The following is a 17,845-nucleotide window of genomic DNA, read 5'->3' as shown; positions in this document are numbered from 1 at the left end:
TTTGATTTTGTTGCCGAGTTGTTAATTTCAACTCTGATGTATATATTTCTTGATTTTCTGACAACTTCTCCCTGTATGTTACAATAATTTTTAAAGTGTAAAATTACTTCCGAGTCTTTACTAATTACTGCTGTCTCGTAGTTTTCTTTTTCTTTCTGAAGAAACTTGTAATACCTGTAGAAACCAAGGTTTCTTTGAAATGTGTTTGGTGTTACTTTTAGTAATTCTTTTGGGCAACAATGTTCACAAGGGATATAAATTTATCAAGAAATATTTTGCATTTATCATTATATACATCTCCACAAGTAACATTTCTTAAACTTTCTCTGAAGTATTCTGTAGATACCGGGTTGAGCAACCTTACACTTTCACTTAATGATTTCTGAACAGTACACCCTGCTAGGTTTAGTAAGTTAATAAATTGTGCATCATGATCTGATTATCCATTTATCACAGGGAAAGCTTACATCCTCTTGCCATGCAAATACATAATCTATTAGTGCTACTGTCTTGAGCTATAAGTTATGTCATTAATAACATTTCTAATTCACTTTTCCTATCAGAATTGCTTAGAAGATTTGCATTGAAATCACCACAGATTAACAACTTCTTCTTTTTGTCTGACAGACAGCATAATAAGGAAAGTGAAAGTAAAGAAATGTAAAACGCAAATTTGCACCTGTCGGCTACATCATGTAAAGTAGTCAGTGTTGTACTTCCACAACCCACTTTTCAGCCAGTGTAGCAACGCAGTACATCGACAAACGAAGAAATAAAGAAAGCAGGGAATGTCGCTATAAGTGTCACTTTACAAATTTTGACATTAGGAAAAGCAGTTGTAACTTTTGTATTTTTATTTATTTATTTATCCTGTGGATCACATATTGTACAAAGTACACATGATATAGGACAAGTCATTTTTCTTAACAAATATGTAGTTTGGAGAAGAAAAAAATAGGCAATGGACTGCCATTTAAAAAAATGTACACAAAATTGTTCATTGATGAATATAGTAACTTCACATACAGAGAATACAAACAATTTACATGGGGAACTAAGAAACATGTAGGCAATGTAGTGCTACTTTAAATTTACACAAATAATCACTGAGATTACAGAATAGTGAAAATGTCAACTGGAAACACAACAGAAGGACAATGCCATTTAAAAACTACATTAAACATGAAATTAACATTGAGATTTCACAGACAATTAAGTTTTAATACTAATAGAATGTGTACTTGTACATTCAAAAAGCGAGTTAAAAAATTTTGGGAAGTGAAACTGAAACATAGTTGTGTATAGTAGAAATTAGGTTATTATTTTGCCTACAGAATGTTTTACTCTAATCACAGTATTTTACAAAGGAACTTTATAATTTTTCATTTCCAGGAATTCTTGTACTGAATGGAGCAGTTTTTATTTGTTCTGGAATTTTATTGTGTAATACGACACCCAGATGAGTTATATATTTTTGGTATGATGATGTCCTTGAAAAAGTTTGATGGATATTAGATTGCCCTCTGGTATAATGAGCGTGTATATCATTGTTTTGGATTAATTTGCCTGTTCTTGAGAGGTATTCCCTGGTGAATAGGATTGTTTCTTGAATGAATAGGGATGGGATGCTTAGAACATTAAGTTTTATAAATTGACATTTACAGGATTCCAGCTTTTTGAGGCCACAGATTATCCTCAGTGCTCTTTTTTTGCAGTTTAAATATATTTGTGCTGTGAGTTGAATTTCCCCAAAAGATGATTCCTTAGCGTAGCAATGAGTGGAACTACGCATGGTATGCTTGCATTAGTGTGGATTTACTTGTAGTAGATTTTAGTATTCTTAGTCCATAGCACAATGATGAGAGTTTCTTTGATAAGTTGTTTATGTGTGTGTCCCATTTTAAATTTTGTTGGACCCATAGACCCGAAAATTTTGTTGCATTTACATTTTCAGTTTTATCATTATTTAACTTTACTTGGATAGTGTTTTGATTGGATGTAGGAATTAGATGGAAGTTGATACATGCAGTTTTCCCACTATTAACAATTAGGCCATTTTTGTTAAACCACTCAGAAAGTTTTTTCATAGAGTTATCAGATATTGTCTGAAGGGATTCAGGGCTAGATCCAGTCGACACTATGCTTGTATCATCAGCAAACAGGATAGTTTTTTGTGGGCTCATACGTTCAACAAGATCATCTATGTAAATGACGAAAAGTAATGGCCATAGAACAGAACCCTGGGGAACACCATATCTTATTGTTCTTTCCTCCGAGAGGAAAACTGTGTTATTTATTTTATTCTGTACATTAATATCGTATTGAAGTGATACCTTCTGTCTGCGGTTTTGTAGGTAAGAGCATAACCAGTTGTGAACCACACCTCTTATTCCTCTTCTTTCCAATTTAGCAAGCAGTATTTTATGATCTAGGACGTCAAAGGCTTTAGAGAGATCTAAGAAGATACCTGCAGCTATATTATGTTGGTCAATTGATTTCAGTATGTGGTCCAACAGTTCAAAAATTGCTGTCTGGGTGGATAAAGATTTACTAAAACCATGTTGTTGAATGCTGATTGGTGCGTGGTTTTTTTATGAAATTAGTAAGCCTGTCATAAAAAAGTTTTTCCAGGATTTTTGAAAAGATGCTTAATATGGATAATGGTCTATAATTGGATACTAAATCAGGGGAACCTTCCTTTAGTAATGGTGAGACTTTAGCTATTTTGAGAGCATCTGGAAAAATGCCAGTTTTTAATGATTGGTTGTAGATGGTTGATAATGGCTTTACTATATGGGGAGCACACACCTTTAATGTGAAGTCAGGTACTTCATCATAGCCACTAGAGATTTTATTGGGTAACAATTTTATTATGTTCCTAATTTCATCAGGGTTTGTTTCATAAACAAACATTAGTGCTGTTTGACGTATTGGTGGAATTGAAGAACGATACCTTGCAGTTTGCCTGAATGAGATCTTCTGCTAGTGAGGTGAAATATTAATTGAACTTGTTTACAACTGTTATGGATCTGTGACCTTAGTCATTAAGTGTTAGAGAAATGTTTCCCTTTTTAGGTGTTGAACTACAAGTTTCTTTTTTAATAACTTTACACATAGCTTTCATTTTGTTTGAAGAGTTTCTTATGAAATTGTCATTCCATAAAAGTTTTGCCTGTCTAATCACTCTAAGATAAGTTTTCTTGTAGGCTTTACAATAGTCAGAAAATTCTTCAGTGACTATGTATTTTTTGGAGCAATATTGGAGAAATCTGTTTCTCACTAGAAATTTTGATTCCTTTTGTTACCCACGACTTTCTATTTTGATTGCTTGAAGTTTTTGTTTCAAAAGGAAATGCTGTATTAAAGTAATAAAGGAAGGTCTTATGGAAGCTTAAGAACATATTATCAACAGTTGTTCGCATGTAAACACTGTCCCAATTTTTCTTAGCTAATAGGAAGTTAAAAATCCTAATATTGCCATCTGAAAAGTTTCTTCTTTGAAATACTTTTTTGGGGCTGATTGTACTATTTTCCATGTCAACGCTCAGTAGCTGAGCATCATGGTCACTGTATGCGATGCTCAGTACTTCTCCAGTGAATTTGTAACCAGTATCAGTTATGAAGATTTGATCAATTATTGAATCAGTATGCTCTGTTGATCTTGTTGGAGAGTGTATTGTGGGGATCATATTAAAGGATTTGGTCATGTTTAACAAATCAAGTTTAGCATTACTGTTTTTTGATAAATCAATGTTAAAATCGCCACAAAGTATTATTCTCATATTTAATGAGCTGACACTATTCAGCAGAACTTCTAATTTGGTCATAAAATTTGGAATATTACTACTTGGTGCTCTGTATACATTTATAATTATATAGTTTAGTTCAGGCAGCTTAACCATAGAAAGCTCAAATTCCTTATCTTCAGATAATGCAATCTGTTCATTTAGGCCTACCTCACTGAATTTTATCTGGTCCTTTACAAATATAGCAGTACCGCCATGTGTGGAGAAATTCCTACAATTAAAGCTTGTTAATGAGTACCTTGGAATAGAGGTTGACTGAATTTCTTCTTTAGACAGCCAGTGTTCGGTAATACATATTACATCTGGATTTATTTGAGACTGAAGTAACACTTCCAGCATTTGAATCTTATTTCTGAATGACTGGACATTATGGTGTAATACAAGAAATGATGGACTTTGTGACTTTTCAGTTAAGGGTTTAATTAATTTCTTTTCTAAAGGTATTTCTGACACAGCACTTGCCCTAAAAAATTGGCCGAGATTTTATTTTTGTGTGTGGCTTCTTGCACGCAATTTTCAGTAGCAGAGATGGTTTTGAGCGGTTGACACAGTTTTGCTTCCATCAAAGCTTCTGTTTTTGGCCTAAACCATTTTGTAATTTGTGGTTGTTTGGCGATCTTGATACTTGGGGCCGATTTCTTCAGGATATGATTTCGGAGTTTTTCTACTATTTGGTCTTTTCCTAACATATTTAAATGTAGTCCATGAGCTGTATGAAATCTTCTTCCTAAATTGTATGTATCAAATATCTCTACGTTATGAAATGTAGAACATATTTCTGATATCAGTTTGTTTGCAATGTAAATTTCTTGGTTGACACGGGACCAGGAAGGCAAATCGTAACGATGAGGAATGTTAACAACAAGTACATTTGTATGTAATAGGTTGTTTAAGCATTCCTTCATTTCTTTTGCAAACCCTTTTGTTTCATTCCTATATATATCGTTTGAACCACCTAGAAGCACGACAAAATCACAATTACTTAAGTGAGCTACATCAGTAGAGTTTGTTAGTTTATTTACCTCACAAAACTGCACTCCTGGCTTCACAAAACCTGTTACCATTAAATTACATTTATCTTTAAATAGTGCTGAAATTCCACGTCCATGACTGTCACCAAGCACACAAATTTTTTTGTTTATCACAGTTTTGGGGCTAGAAGGTTTTGAAACGTGTTTCGCTGTGTATATATATTCTGTTTTTGCACATTCGGTAACCTTTTTTGATAACTATGAACCTGTGTTAACTTTGCGGTCTTGGGAGCAAATTTATTGTAAGCAGCAGAAGTTTGTTTTTCACAATTACCATCATTTTGTAGTAGGATATCGAATTTGTTTTTTTTTGAGCGATTACTGAAGAAGAAACACTATTTACGATATCTGCACACTTTATTTTACACGGACTCTGTTGTGTAGGTTCCACATTTTGCTTAATAACAAGCTTTTCTTTCAGATGGTGCACGATTTGATCTTTTGTAGATAGGCCTACCGTTTTTTGGAGCACGGCAGGAGAATTTATTACTAAAGACGACGAAATGATTGCGCTATGGTTTGCGTTACCGGTACACCCAGAATGTGTTGGAAAACTTGAAATGGCGACGGAATCATCGGTTAATGTGCACACTTTATTTCTGTCAAATTCACTTACGCCCTGCTCGGCGGTTTTTAGTTTTCCATGATCATTTTCAAGACATTTGAGTCTATCAGCTAACACTCTGTTTTCTGCTGAGGATCTGCGCACAATTTCTTGCAACGAATTAATAGTTTCAACTAGTTTTGCTTTGTCAGGATGGACTTCACATGTTACACACTTACATTTTGATTTGGATGATTTTTCACTGCAGGTTTTTTGCGTGGCACTAGACTTGAAACTTTGCGGAGCACTTTTGTTGATCATCTTCTTGCTATTGATGCCGGATAACATTTGAAAATTCGAAATAACTGGAGGCACAAATTCTCTAAACTTCTCAATCGCCGCCATCTTGTTCCATGTCCTGAGAAATAATTGCTCGACGTGAAAAGTTAGATAACACTGATTTCTGTACTGAATAAAATTCAAAACTTGCAGTTTAATGTCGAATCTATCTGTTATGTGGATGTCTTCTTCTTCTCCTTTTTTCCATAAAACTGTATGATACATGTTTAAAATTGTATTACTTTTCTGCAGGTACTGCATATTGAATGAAGTGCTCCGCTTGGTTGCTGATGGAGTTTTAAATGTTAGTGACATTGATAAGGTGATGTCAGAGGGTCTAGGAATGCGTTATGCTTTCTTGGGTCCTCTTGAAACTGCTCATTTAAATGCCGAAGGTATGTATTCAGTTTGTCATTATATGCTTACAACATGCCAGTTAGCAATACACCAGTACACCGCTGATTATTTAAAGATTTGAACTGTTTTGTATAAAATGGCTTCAAATGTCTAATTTCTTTGCAAATGACTTAATATGTTAAGTATTTGCCTTTAAGCATGTAACTGAGAAAAGGTTTAGGAAAGATTTGAAATTATGCTTAATATCTGTTGGAAGCTGCTGAATTATCTCATTAGGAAAGACTGGATGAATACAGTGTGGGTAATTTCCACTCCATTTTAAGGAAGAGCTAGTTTTTCACACATCTAAATGTATGACGTATCTCCTGAAATATGTGGCATCCAATGATATAATTATGCAGGTACCGTTTGCGAAGTGTGTTATGAAGAGAGTTAGTAGTAAAGAAATAACAAAAGGTTATTAAAGAAGTAGAAAATTAAAAGGTCATGCCTGATGCTAAAGTCTGACTGCATGAACAGTGAAAATATAATAAGTATTAAACTTTTTCCTTTAATAATTTTGTTGAAGGTGTCAGTGAGGGAAGTTGTGAAAGGTTGGAAATTATGTCTAAAGCTTACCTGAAGTCGCTAAGTTCTCTCATTCTCAAATACTGAATATATAAAATCCATGTATTTGGATGCCATAAGCTACATTGCCTCAAGACAAACACACAGTTTCTACCTGTAATACTTGTCTTATTTTGCTAAGCTTTTAATATAAGGTTATTCCTCTTAATGTGTAGATTATAACAGCATTTAAAATTTTTAAAGTCAGTCAATTATGGGAAATATGGAAAATTGAAGTTTTGTTGCCCCTACACTGCGACTGGTACCAGATTCTGGGATAACGTTTTAGTAATACAGGTGCTGAGAAAGGCAAGTTTGCTCGTTTGACTGTTAGTAGCCAAATTCTTTTCAGGTGATTCTTTTGTATGCCATCGTACAAATGTTGTTTGTGTCTGAAGTGTCGCTGATAATCTCCTCTCCAGTTATTATTTATTGTCATATTCATTTGAATGAAGATAAGACTCTTGCATCCTTAACAGTTAAGAATGATGTATTTTATCTTTATTTGGATGCTAAGCAATTTATTTGTAGATGAAATTTGCTTTTCATAACTGACTGAACTCAAGTTGATCAGTGATTTTTAAATATTACTGCTTGTTATCATTAGGACTGAAAATAATGAAGATATCATGTAGTTGTCAACAACAACAATAAAAATAATAGTAATAATAATAATAATAACAGTTTGCAAAATAAAGTAAACTGTCCAGGGAACAGCTAGTTCTCAAAATTTTTATAACAGTACCTAAAAGGACATTTATCATGTATAAAACTAAGTATCTGAGCAATAAATGTTTTGAACTTTACCTTTTTTTGTATTGCCTTCTATTCAAAAATGTCTAATGTTTTGATTGATGTAAATGGATATTTGTTTGATCAGATATTTTTGTCATTCAAGACTAAATAATAATTTTTATCTGTATTGTTTGAATAAATTCTGCCCAGCTATGTTTCTTAATATATTCTGAGAGTTATAAGTGAGTAGCAACTATCCTTTACATAGGATTGCTAAGGTAATAACTACATTGGAGATTCTATTTTTGGGCAGTGTTTTGACGAGTGATTCAGCCATCTTTAAGTGCTGTAAGTGAAGGTCTTACATACTGGTATGCTTACTGTTTGCACTCAATAGGCACTGTGAAGAATTGTTGCCAAAGTGTAACTACTTCAAAATAGTTTACTACCTGGCACTCTCTCTGTCTGTTGAGCATTTTGTTTTGCAGTGTTCATTACAGCATATGTTCTGTGTGTGATTTCATCCTTGCCGCTACAGTCTGGAACCGCCTGACCGCTACGGTCGCAGGTTCGAATCCTGCCTCGGGCATGGATGTGTGTGATGTCCTTAGGTTAGTTAGGTTTAAGTAGTTCTACGTTCTAGGGGACTGATGACCACAGTAGTTAGGTCCCGTAGTGCTCAGAGCCATTTCATTTCCATTTCATCCTTGCAAGATCAAATGGTTAGTGAAATAACAGAATGTTGGATCCCAAGCCTTGCCGAAATTGAAATTTCCATTCCTGTTTATTGGGTTTTCCTAACCCCTGTATAAACATTTAACTGAATTATTCAGTCCCAGAAGCTTGGGGACTGCCCCACAATACTAGTCTTGTCTTGTCCCTTCATAATGATATTCCACAAAAGTTAATTTGCTTATCTGCTTCAATAAGGTGTGTGTGGTTGAAGTGCCTGGTAGGTCATTAACTGTCCCCACGTGCAACATACCAAGTTTGCAAGGTTTTGAGTATGTACTAATTTTTTTGGAGACATTAAGTGCCTTTAACAGTACATGGTGACGAGAATGAAATGCAGGGTGTTTCAGAAATAATTTACATATTGCAAAGTATTGTTGTTGTTGTTGTTGTTGTTGTTGTGGTCTTCAGTCCTGAAACTGGTTTGATGCAGCTCTCCATGCTAATCTATCCTGTGCAAGCTCCTTCATCTCCCAGTACCTACTGCAACCTACATCCTTCTGAATCTGCTTAGTGTATTCATTTCTTGGTCTCCCTCTACAATTTTTACCCTCCACTCTGCCCTCCAATACTAAATTGGTGATTCCTTAATGCCTCAGGACATGTCCTACCAACCGATCCCTTCTGCTAGTCAAGTTGTGCCACAAACTTCTCTTCTCCCCAATCCTATTCAATACCTCCTCATTAGTTACGTGATCTACCCACCTAATCTTCAACATTTTTCTGTAGCACCACATTTCGAAAGCTTCTATTCTCTTCTTGTCCAAACTATTTATTGTCCATGTTTAACTTCCATACATGGCTACACTCCCTACAAATACTTTCAGAAACGAATTCCTGACACTTAAATCTATACTCGATGTTAACAAATTTCTCTTCTTCAGAAACGATTTCCTTGCCATTGCCAGTCTACATTTTACATCCTCTCTACTTTGACCATCATCAGTTATTTTGCTCCCCAGATAGCAAAACTCCTTTACTACTTTAAGTGTCTCATTTCCTAATCTAATTCCCTCAGCATCACCCGACTTAATTCAACTACATTCCATTATCCTTGTTTTACTTTTTGTTGATGTTCATCTTATATCCTCCTTTCAAGACACTTTCCATTCCATTCAACTGCTCTTCCAAGTCCTTTGCTCCCTCTGACGGAATTACAATGTCTTCGGCAAACCTCAAAGTTTTTATTTCTTCTCCATGGATTTTAATACCTGCTCCAAATTTTTCTTTTGTTTCCTGTACTGTTTGCTCAATATACAGATTGAATAACATCGGGGAGAGGGTACAACCCTGTCTCACTCCCTTCCCAACCACTGCTTCCCTTTCATGCTCCTTGACTCTTATAACTGCCATCTGGTTTCTGTACAAATTGTAAATAGCCTTTCGATCCCTGGATTTTACCCCTGCCACCTTTAGAATTTGAAAGAGAGTATTCCAGTCAACATTGTAAAAAGCTTTCTCTGAGTCTACAAATGCTAGAAACGTAGGTTTGCCTTTCCTTAATCTTTCTTCTAAGATAAGTTATAGGGTCAGTATTGCCTCACGTGTTCAAACATTTCTACAGAATCCAAACTGATCTTCCCTGAGGTCAGCTTCTACCAGTTTTTCCATTCGTCTGTAAATAATTCGCGTTAGTATTTTGCAGCTGTGACTTATTAAACTGATAGTTCCGTAATTTTCGCATCTGTCAACACCTGCTTTCTTTGGGATTGGAATTATTATATTCTTCTTGAAGTCTGAGGGTATTTCGCCTGCCTCATACAACTTGCTCACCAGATGGTGGAGTTTTGTCAGGACTGGCTCTCCCAAGGCCGTCAGTAGTTCTAATGGAATGTTGTCTACTCCCAGGGCCTTGTTTCGACTCAGGTCTTTCAGTGCTCTGTCAAACTCTTCACGCAGTATCGTATCTCCCATTTCATCTTCATCTACATCCTCTTCCATTTCCATAATATTGTCCTCAAGTACATTGCCCTTGTATAGACCCTCTATATACTCCTTCCACCTTTCTGCTTTCCCTTCTTTGCTTAGAACTGGGTTTCCATCTGAGCTCTTGATATTCATACAAGTGGCTCTCTTTTCTCCAAAGGTCTCTTTAATTTTCCTGTAGGCTGTATCTATCTTACCCCTAGTGAGATAAGCCTCTACATCCTTACATTTGTCCTCTAGCTATGCCTGCTTAGCCATTTTGCACTTCCTGTTGATCTCATTTTTGAGACGTTTGTATTCCTTTTTGCCTGCTTCAGTCACTGCGTTTTTATATGTTCTCCTTTCATCAGTTAAATTGAATATTTCTTCTGTTACCCAAGGATTTGTACTAGCCCTCGTCTTTTTACCTACTTGATCCTCTGCTGCCTTCACTACTTCATCCCTCAGAGCTACCCATTCGTCTTCTACTGTATTTCTTTCCCCCATTCCTGTCAATTGTTCCCTTATGCTGTCCCTGAAACTCTGTACAACCTCTGGTTTAGTCAGTTTATCCAGGTCCCATCTCCTTAAATTCCCACCTTTTCGCAATTTCTTCAGTTTTAATCAACAGTTCATAACCAATTGACTGTGGTCAGAGTCCACATCTGCCTCTGGAAATGTCTTACAATTTAAAACCTGGTTCCTAAATCTCTGTCTTACCATTATGTAATCTATCTGATACCTTTTAGCATCTCCAGGATTCTTCCAGGTATACAATCTTCTTTCATGATTCTTAAACCAAGTGTTAGCTATGATTAAGTTATGCTCTGTGCAAAATTCTACCAGACGGCTTCCTCTTTCATTTCTTAGCCCCAATCCATATTCACCTACTATGTTTTCTTCTCTCCCTTTTCCTACTGTCGAATTCCAGTCACCCATGAGTATTAAATTTTCGTCTCCCTTCACTACCTGAATAATTTCTTTTATCTCGTCATACATTTCATCAATTTCTTCATCATCTGCAGAGCTAGTTGGCATATAAACTTGTACTACTGTAGTAGGCATGGGCTTCGTGTCTATCTTAGCCACTATAATACGTTCACTATGCTGTTTGTAGTAGCTTACCTGCACTCCTATTTTTTTTATTCATTATTAAGCCTACTCCTGCATTACCCCTATTTGATTTTGTATTTATAACCCTGTATTCACCTGACCAGAAGTCTTGTTCCTCCTGCCACTGAAGTTCATTAATTCCCACTATATCTAACTTTAACCTATCCATTTCTCTTTTTAAATTTTCTAACCTACCTGCCCGATGAAGGGATCTGATATTCCATGCTCCGATCCGTAGAATGCCATTTTTCTTTCTCCTGATAACGACGTCCTCTTGAGTAGTCCCCGCCCGGAGATGCGAATGGGGGACTATTTTACCTCACCCAAGAGGACGCCATCATCATTTAACCATACAGTAAAGCTGCATGCCCTCGGGAAAAACTACGGCTGTAGTTTCCCCTTGCTTTCAGCCGTTCGCAGTACCACAACAGCAAGGCCGTTTTGGTTAGTGTTACAAGGCCAGATCAGTCAATCATCCAGACTGTTGCTCCTGCAACTACTGAAAAGGCTGCTGCCCCTCTTCAGGAACCACACGTTTGTCTGGCCTCTCAACAGATGGAGTGTAATTCCGTGATTACAGTGCAAAGATGTTTCAGATTGAGGTATCAAATTGACCCTCCAAATGCATGAAACATTTGCAGATGGTCTCAGTAGTTTGTATCTAAAGAAATGTCACACACACAAATTCAGACCGCTTTCCAACATAGCCCAACAAAATAAACTTATCATGCCAATCGGGGGTTACAGATATGTACAACAAGAATGTAGCCTGTTTTGAGACATTGATTGGTTATGAAGCTGTTACAAGCTATAGCTGTTACAGGCTCTAAGTCATGACGAGAAATGCAAATTTGTGGCACTTTCTGACTAGCTACAGAGTGCTGTTGGCAGTGACAGCACTTTCACACAGTGCATCGTGTTAAGTGATGAAGTGACTTTCCATGTAAAACACAGTGTTAGAATTTGTGTCCTACAGACCCCACATCCACCCAGTTCAGCCGAAGTCAATTATGTTTTGTGTGATATCCCACTGGTCTGTTTAACAATATCTTGCTTTGTTACGAAACTTTTTTTTTTTTTCTTTTAAGGCTGAATTACATTTTTCAGTAAGATGGGGAAACCATAGGCAACCTTACGGCTACATTCTTTATTTGAATCGGATGCAATGTCATTTATTCTAAGTATAATGTATATATACTTTGAAAGCAAGGAGCATAAATTCTTAAGCTAAATGAACAACAAAGTTTAAAATCTTGTTCCTGTTTCAGGTATGGAAAATTACTGTGATAGGTATGGTCAGACAATATATGATGTGTCCATGACAATGGGACCCACACCAAAATTTGAAGGTCCAGTGGTGAAAGAACTTCATAAACAACTGTGTGAGATGACTCCTCTAGAGAAACTTCCAGAACGAAGGGCATGGCGTGACTTGTGCCTCACACATCTCTCTACTCTGAAGAAGAAAATGTCTAATACTGAATGAAACAACAATGTGCAATAATATGTAAATAATTAACTATATGAACTATATTTTGCCAGTTCCAAAACATTTTTCCTTCTGTTCATTGTATGCCTCTGCCACCCCACCACACACACACACACACACACACACACACACACACACACACACACACACACACACGCGCACGCACGCACACAGAGAGAGAGAGAGAGAGAGAGAGAGAGAGAGAGAGAGAGAACGAACCATTACAACACTAATGGTTGGTACATATGTCTTTCTCCAGTAGGAAAATGAGTAAAGACCAATGCAGAAATTGGGCAGGTCGTACACCTGCCCATTGGGAGTCTCTCTCTGAGTGTGTGTGTGTGTGTGTGTGTGTGTGTGTGTGTGTGTGTTTTATACAAGTGGAGCAGTCAGGAAGTGATTGCCTTGGAGCTGGCTCAGGGCCTATATCTCCTCCTTCCCCCCCCCCCCCCCCTTCCCCCCTCCCTTTGGCCCAGTACTCTGTATGCAGTCTCCGCCGAGGTGGTGGCAAGCATGCCTCATCTCCTCCCCTCCTCCTCCACTCCCCTCCTCCTCCTCCTCCTCCTCCTCCTCCCACTGACACATTGCTCTGTCAGAGGTTCACACCCCTTCTGGTGGCATATCCACTGTTGCTGCTCCACCTGTCCCTGAAGCGAGTTCATTGTGGGATATCTCCTTCCTCTTCTTAATAAAACTAAGTGCAGGTTCCCAGGTGTTTGTAAGGAGGTAACCTCTGTCATATGGCCACTTGGAAGAATGAAGCAGAATGATTTCCTCGTACATCTCAGTTCGATACCCCAGAAATCAATATTGCCATGGAAGTCCATGTGAACATGGAGTGCACCCTTTTCTGCATGTCATGTTAAAATAAGAGAAGGCAGCACATTGGACCACAGTGTATACTGTAAGAACACACACACAGTTATACTTGCACATTGACTGCTATCACCACCTAGCACAGAGGAACAGGGAGCTCAAAACATTTTTACATAGGACTTGCACCTCCTGTCCAACAGTGAGGTCTCAACCAAGAAGATGAACACATGAGGATGGTTTTCAGAAGAATGGCTACACAGTGGCAAATTCAGAGGCCCCGATGTCCTCCACTGACTGTGCAACTGGCAGAAACAGACGAGGACCTCAGGAGGATGAAGCCATTGTGTTTATTCCATTTTGTCACATTATCTGGAAAGATGAGACAAATTCTTTGGAAACACCAAGGGAAGGCTGATGTTAAGTGTTTTCTTCACCCCCCCCCCCCCCCCCCCCGCCCTATCACTGCACCATTGTAGTGATTGGGTTCTGGTACATAGTTACCTAATTAATTAGTACAATTTACAAGCACTAAGTCCATTACCGATGTCGGAGCCATAGTGCAGAGTGTATACTCCCTGGGAATTTTTGTATCCGGGCGAAAACCGGGAATTTTTCGGGATCTGGGAATTTTGCCTGGTTTTAATTTTCAGTTAAATTTGACTGATAAAAACTGACACTCTAATAAAAAACATTGTATCTCTCAACTGCAAAACAATACTGCAGCAATAAAACATAAATGAGAGAAAAAAAACAATATAAAACTTTAATTGCAAAGGAAATGTGCCCTTTACAACAACAACAACAACAAAGCACCGTGCACACACAAGTGTCTGCCAATAGCAAAATACGTCAAAGGCCTTAGGGCAAAGACTATGCAATACTTCGTCACAACGAACTGCTTCCGATGGGCATGACGTCAATCTGTTAACATTAGGTTCGTTTGAGCAGATGCCAGCGGGCTCATGTGCATGCGCACTTCAGTCCCACGTGAGCGGTACCTTCTTCCGCTTCTGGCTACTTGAAGCCAGGTGCTAACTGGAAAAAATTTTCTGGAGCTAAAAAGTTAAGTAAAATACATTCACATAGTTACAGAAGGCTGAAATATATTGTCAGTTTGTTTCCTGATTTTATTTCCACATTTTTGGCAGTCAAGCAATAATGACCTTACAGAACAACAAAGTTATTTTTGTTGTTTACTAAAGAAATTTGGCTTTTGTTAGTATTTTCCACTGAGGCAATCAATTTATTTGAAAGGAAGTGTTTCATTCCACAATATAGGCTAGTTCCAGATGTTCGCTGAATTTCCGCGTTTTCATCTTCTAGCGTGTTCAGCATTTTGCCATAATAAAGAACCAAACATGAGATAGTACAGTTCTGGTGCTCCAAGAAATTTACATCCCAAAAAGCTTAATATGAGGTTGGGACCTACTCCATTCTGAATGTGGACACGCGAATGTGCACTTCAAGCCGAATTAACTATTTTAGTATGGTTTACGAAATTCCGAAGCTCTTGGAATATCCTCTGATGTTCTGTTTCTTTTATGACGTAATGTAATATCCTCTTAATGCTTTATATGTTTGAACATACGGGTTTCCTATGCTGTTGTAGCTGTGCACACGCAGTAATGCTTGTTCTCTGGCTCTTTCTGGCAACAACCTAAACAAACCTATTTCTGACAGGTGTTGGGAAAATATAGCAAATGGTGATTTGAATAGCGTTACTTTCAAAGTAAATTTCCTTATACGCAAGATGAATTATGTTAAGTGTACGAACGTGTAATGAATTTTTTAAATTACAGATTGTTTGTCTCTCGTTTGAAACTTAAGACTTTGAAGACCAGCCACTTCAAACAATATCAAGCCTAGAAGCCTTAGACATTTAAATTTTACTGGCACATTTGTGTGTAACATGTGCAAAAAAAGACCAATATCACATGTTAAATAGCTTCTGTTGTAGCTTATTAATCCTAGAGATCAATATTATATGTGAAAGCTTAGCTGTTCTTGTAGCCACAGTAAGTGAATTAATTTAAGCCATTCACTTTTCTCATTTGTGTGTCAGCTCTACTTAAGTCATGATCCTGTAGTGGCTGCGGTAGCTGACATCGTCATGAACTGTTCGCTATAGATTTCTGAGTCCAGACTGGCAGCTGCTTACTCTCTTCAGACATCTACTAGCACTTGCATGTTACCTTTCCATAAAATAAAATAATTATCCTTTTCAGATCGAGCTGCATATGAAAGTCTCATCTTTTCCTAGAGTGTGTTCCAGGTAGCTGTTAAATAAATAAATAAAAAAAAAAAAAAAACAACCAAATCCCAATATGATGATCATTCATTGCTGTAATAATCGTGATGCATGTTTGAACTTCATCACTAATGGTGCAGGTTCAGCTGTACAATGAAAATGGAATTTTAAACAAGTTGGCAAATCGGGTGCCACATCAGTCCTCCGTGTCTTCTCGACAATTGATCTAAAAAGTAATCTGAAACTGACAATTTAATACTACAAAATTAGGGACAGAATGATTGGATCGGCACTGTAATGAGCAGTAAAAATTATCTTCAAATATTATTTTTAATCATGAAGTCACAACAGTACAAGAAAGAAATGCTTACAAGTGGTTGGTCTGATGCAGAAGAGGACGGATAACAAGCACGTCTTGCTGCCTCCCTAAGCATGTGAAGACGGCACCTTCTTGTATTTTTTAAGATACAAATTAAATCTTTGACATTCATTTTACAAATGTTTTAAATTATAAAAAAAAGTTTTTTTAAAGGAGGTCTCTCACACTGACTCCACACGAAACACTCAGATGCTGTATACGAATTGCCGCTAACTTGCTGCGTTAAGAGTTAAACTGCGACGCAGGTTAATACTGGGAATCTGCACCATTGGCTGTGGCTGCCAGATGATAACATGCGTCCTGTTTGTTGGCTTCCAAGGCAGTGAGATATCGTCCTATGCCTGGGTGGTGAATGTAATGAGGCTTGCAGAAGTAGTACAGTGTCTGTGAAGACCACTGAAGTGCTTGCTGCGCTGGCTTCCTGATACATACTGGGCCCAAATGCCATCTTGACAGAAGGGTGTACTACCCACAAGGGGTAGTGGCATGGGAAACAACAAAGATGGTCTGCCTGCCAGCTAAAACACTGGCACTGCTTGAAAGAGTCAAGGATGATCTCGGACTACAGAAGTCCGGGATCTATCAGATTCCCTGCCAGTGTGGCATGACGTGCATAGGTCAGTGCGTACTGTTGAAGATCGTTGTTGTCAAGAACACCAATGGCACGCCGTCTGGAGCAGCCTAACAAGACTTGAGTCATGGAGCATTGTCTATTGGAATTACATGGATTGGATTATGATCAAATGAAGGTTCTAACATAGATTCTTTAATGGCACAGTCTCAGAAGTTAGATGTCTATCAGGATTTAAGTAAAAGAACCACTGATCAATTGTGATAGGGGCTGTATACTTAGTAAAGTCTGATTACAAGGGGGAAGGAAACATCCCACAATGAACTGACTCGAGGGCAGGTGGACCACCGACAGCAGCAGAGACATGGCCAGTGCATGTCCATGGGTGTCAACCTTGGACAAAGCAACATTTTGGGGGAGGAGATTCTGTTTATGTACCCATGCCTAAGAGCAGACAGTGTGCGGAGTGCCAGGTTGAAAGGAAGGGGAGAGGAGATAAAACCGTTCATCAGTTCCTAGACAATCACTTAATTGGTGCACCTTCTGATGGCAATGTAGTCGCTTGCCAAAATATTATGCCTGTTGAATACTGACCTATTTTGTGATGTCAACTTCATTCAAGAGTCATCTGCATTGTTTACAACTTAAGATTTGACAAATTACATGTATTTAAATGTGCGGCTAATACAGTACCTAATTTAGTGATTTCTGCTGCATCTCATATTATTCTTTTGCTCGGCAGCTGAAAGCAGACTCAATTTTCTGATCAGCCTGTCACTGTCTATATCACATGACATTTTTGAAATTATGTAGTCGAATCATAATGCTTGTTTTTACTTATTTTTAAATAGTTCACCTTGTTCTCAATAAATCTGGAACACATGGTGTGATAGACTCCTTGGGGCACAGAATCAAAATTTTTCTTTTGCTTTCTAGTCAGTGGCACTTTGTGGCTGCTGTATTGTAGCTGGGCAAGACATGAAGTATGAAGATGTTTAACCCATACACAGTGACAGTTGGAGTTGTACATCCAGTCTAGAGATCACAGTTTGAAACTCTTTGAGTACAGAATAGCTTCTGTTGCATAATGAAGCACTGTGAAAGGAAAGATGTAATTACAATATTCTCCATTTACTTTCCTTGTCAGTTTTCTGATGTGATATTTGTGTAGGGA

General features: G+C 37.6%; 1 protein-coding gene across 1 annotated transcript in view; it reads left to right on the top strand.

Moving 5' to 3' along the window:
* Window positions 1-12,718, top strand: part of LOC126418018 (lambda-crystallin) — a 36,087-nt gene extending 23,369 nt beyond the window's left edge. The window contains exons 5-6 of the mRNA XM_050085161.1: window positions 5,973-6,115; window positions 12,437-12,718. Coding sequence (XP_049941118.1) covers window positions 5,973-6,115; window positions 12,437-12,654 — 361 coding nt within the window. The 3' untranslated portion in view covers window positions 12,655-12,718. The remainder of the gene's footprint in view (window positions 1-5,972; window positions 6,116-12,436) is intronic.
* The last annotated feature ends 5,127 nt before the right edge of the window (window positions 12,719-17,845 follow it).

The sequence above is a fragment of the Schistocerca serialis genome, chromosome 1 (assembly GCF_023864345.2).
Source record: "Schistocerca serialis cubense isolate TAMUIC-IGC-003099 chromosome 1, iqSchSeri2.2, whole genome shotgun sequence".
Classification (NCBI taxonomy): Eukaryota; Metazoa; Arthropoda; class Insecta; order Orthoptera; family Acrididae; genus Schistocerca; species Schistocerca serialis.
This window is presented reverse-complemented; position numbering and strand designations above follow the sequence as displayed.